Source organism: Octopus bimaculoides, chromosome 2, assembly GCF_001194135.2.
Source record: "Octopus bimaculoides isolate UCB-OBI-ISO-001 chromosome 2, ASM119413v2, whole genome shotgun sequence".
NCBI lineage: Eukaryota > Metazoa > Mollusca > Cephalopoda > Octopoda > Octopodidae > Octopus > Octopus bimaculoides.
The window spans coordinates 115,847,230-115,852,910 of NC_068982.1; the positions used below are offsets into that span (position 1 = coordinate 115,847,230).

Consider the following 5,681-nt stretch of genomic DNA (forward strand, 5'->3'; position numbering starts at 1 on the left):
AATACTGGGGTCAGTTTCTCTTCTCTCTTCTCTTTCTCTGAATCTTGAAATAAAAGCATGTTCGTATGACAGCTCCTAGCTATCCTCCAGTCAGCAATCTATGGACACTTCAAGAAAGAAAAATTAAAGTTATAGTCATGCAAAATAGTCAAACAGCAACATCATTACAAAAATGGATAAACATTATTTCATAAATAATTATACAGCACATGGGTCATACATCGCTACATGTTCGGAAGAAATATCTGACTCCTATTGCTTTTTAAAAATAAGATAGTTAAGGAAAACAAATGGATGTCTTCATTTATATTGATGTATTCTACACTTCTATCAATGTTATGGTGTTTAACTTTGCTACCTACCAAAGAGATAAGTAATTTTAGAGGGAAACAACTTTGATAGAATTAGTAATGTTATTAATTATGAAGACAGAGTTATCAGTATGAAAAAAAAATGGCTTTTCATAATATATTTATGGACATCAAAAGTTGATGAGCGAAAGGGAATTTATATAAATTAGACATGGACCAGAATTATATAATCGAATGGAAGTCTCAATTGAGTCAGTGAGTGCTGTGGTTTTTCGAATGGTTACACCTACAACTGAAAGAGGTCTGGTTTGTGGAATCAGTAACTAGAATCTACAAAATAGTAACTAGTAACTAACAAAATACAAATCGAAGTTGTGATGATATTTGGTCGACAACTGATGAGGGATTGAGTTGATCTGTGTCCGCTGTGTGCATGTATTTTCTGTTTTGTTTTTTTTCCGCAAATTCTACTGAAGTTCCCGTGTCACATTTTCATTAAAATATAAAAATATGAAATATAAAATATAAAATATAAAAATGTGTAAGCTACACCCTACCATGATACTTTATGAGTTTCTGGAAGAATATATGAGAGGAAAATGTTATGTAATTGAAAATATTTTATTAATCATATATTGGTGATATTAGTTCTTCATATTAGTTGAATGAAAGACTATTCTTTTGATTATTATATAAATGTTTTTTTTTTTTTAATGTGGAAGAATATATCTATGTGTGTGAATGAATTTCTACTGCGTTTCACTTTCCATGCAACTTATTTTGTATTCAGCCTTGAATAAAGTAGGGTTTCATACTTAATATTCAAACACCGATGGACAGTGAATGGAGGAATTATTAAATCGTCGAACTTGGAGTTTTAAATTATATTTTTATATTCTGAGTTTAAATCTCGACAGTTTCGATTTCGTTATTTAATCTTCTTTAGGTTGATTTATTCGGCCCTCTCTGTTTCTCCATTATAAATTTATAACCTTGTATCAATCTAAGAAATTGCTATCCAAATAACTAACAAAACAAGAAAAATTTTACGGAAAAAACTGTTTTACTTTCTTTTCTTAACCTTGGGCCTTTCCTGATGGTGTCGTAAGGACGTCGTCATGATCTATGACCTATCTTGGACATTTAAGATTTGTAAGACTCCACCCCTCTGCAGGTCTAGTGACAGCCGGTTTCTTTCAGAAACAAAGAGTGAGAATGATAAACTCTTAGTGCTGGACTGATTTTATTTGTTTATCCTAAAAATATGAAGAGCAAAATTGACTTCAGTGAGATTTGAGCTGAGAGTGTACAGGAGCCGAAACGAATGGTGAAAGGCATCCTCCTCCTCACCGTAAGGGTTATTTGTCACTCTAATACTCTAATAGTGCAACAATAGACAGTGTCATTTCGTGGAGGGTGTAGAATTATTGAAGAAATGTAAATGATTGTATTAGTGCACAGTATTGTATATAAACTGTATCCCAAATATTTAAACTGATTCTCACCTAACTGTAAAAGAGATGAGGAGCAGGACAGCGAGAAAAAAAGGAGTCTAGCATTTGCTAAACAAGTTTTCTTGCTCACAATATTTCCAGAGAAGCGATAATGCTTCGGCTACAAACTGCTGGCATAGATATAGTATCTCAAGCAAAACTATAGAATGCTATAGTACGCGCGCGCGCGCGCACACACACACACACACACACACACACACACACACACACACACACACAAACACACACACACACACACACACACACACACACACACATACACACATGCATACACATATAAGATGCAAAAAGAAAACAAAGGCGAGGTAAAAAAAAAACAAAAAAAAACGGGAATATTTGATAGACGCTCAGGAAAAATAAATGTCTTTAACGTTTCGAACATTTTATTTAAAAATCGATATTGGCTCCAGATGTCGCCACCAGCTTCTTGAGTTGCCCCAGAATTGCGTCAACTGATTTCATCAGGAACCCTGCTGGGAGGGAAGACGTATAACCTCTCGCATTCGCCCTTTTGGTGCAGTAAATTTGTTCCTTTAACCAACCCCCAAAGAAAGAAGTCACAGGGTGTTAAGTCGGGACTCCTGGCTGGCCACTCATGCAGACCACGATGACCCATCCATCTCTCGGAGAAGTGGACATTCAGCCATTCACGAACGTCGAGAACAATGCGACTACAGATTAAATTCTCATACCACAAAGAACAAACGCAAAAAAAATTGAGAGAAATTTTGCAATTAATAGATAATTTGTAAGTATTTTAAAATGTCACATTTCAAATTTGAGAAAAATCCTGTATATTTTTACTGTTCCACTTACAGATTATATTTGTAATATCTGCGGTAGTTGATTTCTTTTTCTGAAAATTCAAGTTTAACCAGGCTGTCAGTTAAGCATTTACTCACCAAGTGCACCAACCATTATTGGTATAAAGGTAAATTTGTAATCTGGATATTGAAGCTGGAGATTTTAAAGCAATTGTCCACAGTTATCCTCTTTCTGTTTGATTTTCAAAGCGGAGCTCTGAGTTCACACGCTGCCGAAATCGACGTTGCCTTTCATAATTTCGGCGTCGGTAGTAAAATAAGTCAATGTAATTGACTTTCCCTCCCCTCAAACTACTAGCTTTGTGCCAAAATTAGAAAGAATTATTGTTGTTGCTATTGTTGTTATTAATGTTGCTTTTGTTATTGTTATTGATATCGTTATTACTATTGTTTATCCTCACTTAAACGTGGATGTTCTGTTAGAACAAACTATACTGCGGTAGATGCCACGAGAGAAACTCTCATATTGGCTTTTGGTGCATCGTTGACGAAACAAAGGAAGGTCGAAATCATGTGATCTGGTGGTCTTGGCGCTGAAAATGGCCGGGACTTACCTCTTCGCTAGCGATTTAAACCAGAGTGCATTTTGCACTAAAAAGCCAATATGAAAGTTTCTCTCATGATATCCACCGCAGTATAGTTTGTTCTAACAGAACATCGACGTTTAAGTGGGGATAAATATTATCTCTAGATATTAATATTACCTCTGTCGCTAATGTATATTCTATTGTGGTTGTAAGTCTTTGGTATCACTGTTGTTAATTATTGGTTTTATTATGATAGTTGTTATTGATGTTGCGAATGCTCTTGTTGTTGTTGTTTGTGTTCTGTTGTTATCATTGTTGTTTTATGTTTGCGGTTATTGCTATTAATGCCGTTGCATTTGTTGCTGTTGTTATTGTTGTTGTTGACGTTGTACTGGCAGAATTAGATGATCGTCGAGCAAAATATCTTGCGGTATTTCTCTCGACTTGTCTTGCAAACAACTCGCACATGCAAGTGCTACCAGTCGAGAACTCCGCATACCGGAAGCCAGCAAGTGTATGGGGTCATCAGGAGAGAATGCGCGCCCTTTCGGAGCCTACCTCTCCCTCGACGGCATCAATGCGCACCGGCCCCCCTCACAGATATGAAACCCCGCTTGCTAGATCAACTGGTTATTAAAAACAAAGCTCAATAGTTCTCTAGCCATCGCTCATCGTCTCTTTTTAACCAAATCCAGTGGCTAGCCTTCTCCACTGTATTTTGGATATCGGACTGATTTCCACTCCCGCGAGAGCAACTTTACTCCTCATCCTTTCGGGATTGATAAAATAAAGTACTTGTCAAGAACTGGAACCGGCTGCTAGCCTTGTGCTTTGATAAGAACAAGTTATCATTGTTGCTGTTGGTTGTGGTAGTACTGTTACTGTCGTTGTTGTTGGTGGTGGTCTTGGTGAGGGTGTCAGTGTAATGTTACCGTTGTTGATATCTTTGCCAGTATGATTGTTGTTTAGCTCTAAGTCAGCGCTGATCAAGTAGACATTCCAGTCATGGCCATCCTGTCTATTTAAGGCTTATCTAGAACTATCTTCTCTAATAGGTAACCTTCCTATTTATAAGACAGTGCTGTTGGCTTTTGACAGGAACTAGCCTACCATTTCCAGTCGGTTGGACGACCACGTAGATGCTCCCTCGTTGGCTCGTGGCAGAGTATTCTAGAGTGGCGAAGGTCTAGGTGAGAAGGATTGCATAGAAAATTTAGTGGGTAAAACACAAACGTAAAGACGGCAAAGGAAGGTGCAGATGAATTGGTTGGCTTGGGTGGAACGGTACACTACTTGCTGATTAACAGAAGAAGTATCTGTTGCAAGAACAGTAAAAGAGAAAGCAAGAGAAGATGCAGATTGTATATGAGTCAATAACTACAGTGTATTGGTTAGTAAATATTGGATATTGTTTCGAGCATTGGCGTAAAAACCTGTCGACCGTAAATCAATATTTGGTCGAGATGTTCTCTATATTGATATACAATGTAAGAGAGATCATAAAAGTGTGTTTTAATTTATTATCAAAACCAAATAATATTCAAAGTAATTTTTCAATCTTTACCATTTGATTGTTATCCGGATTTCTCTCTCAAACTATTGATAAGAAAAGACGACGTTAAAATATTTAAAATATCATTAAATTCTCAACAATTAATTTTCAAGCTATTATTTGTAATAAATCTATATCGGAAACAGTATCATCATTGCGTGTTGTTCGCGTGAAATATTAAAAAGAGCATTTTTAGAAGCTGCCCATTCTTTATTTGAAAATATTGATAACGAAGAAGTGGGAGTGAAAACATAGTACATGATATAAATTTCCAGCTTCAAAATCGACTTTTAATACGTGTTTGGTTTTCGCTTCAGTTTGGTAACTTAATTGACACGTGTGGCATGGCACATTTAAACATATTTTTACATTTGTTTTTTCCTGATACCGGTATAAGGGAAGAACTGCACAGCATTATCCCTATAAAAGGAAGAAAAATTAGAGAAAATATATATAGTTTTTTTTCTTTTGAACTTTCATAATATTGGGGAAAATTTATCAATAAAAAGGAATCATGCATTTACTACAACAGATAGCACACCTATTATGATTGTAAGTCAAAATAGCTTTATTATACATTGTAGGAAAGATAAAGGATTTTCAGATTTCATTACTTGGCGTTGTATTATGCTTACAAGCATTATGCATGTAAAATACTAGCATTTTGTAAGTATAAATACAGGCATCATATGGGAAAATGTTGAACTTCGATGAAGGGATGGTTGTAACCTCAAAAATGATTATACACTCTATTGAAGCTAATGTAGAGTAAAAGAAAATATTTAAATGTCTTTTGGGAGAAGGTGATGCACATTATGAGGATTTACTTCTATATAATGAAGGGCTGTAGTCGAATAAAGAATCAGTTCAAGTTAGATTCAAATTTGAAGACAAGGAATGATTTTGAAAGTTAGCATTTTAACGGATGTTTGCTAAATGAATTGAATATATAT

General features: G+C 35.5%; 1 protein-coding gene across 1 annotated transcript in view; it reads right to left on the reverse strand.

Moving 5' to 3' along the window:
- Nucleotides 1-4,917: 4,917 nt before the first annotated feature.
- Nucleotides 4,918-5,681, reverse strand: part of LOC106879348 (uncharacterized) — a 40,923-nt gene continuing 40,159 nt past the window's right edge. The window contains exon 4 of the mRNA XM_052965871.1: nucleotides 4,918-5,148. Coding sequence (XP_052821831.1) covers nucleotides 5,094-5,148 — 55 coding nt within the window. The 3' untranslated portion in view covers nucleotides 4,918-5,093. The remainder of the gene's footprint in view (nucleotides 5,149-5,681) is intronic.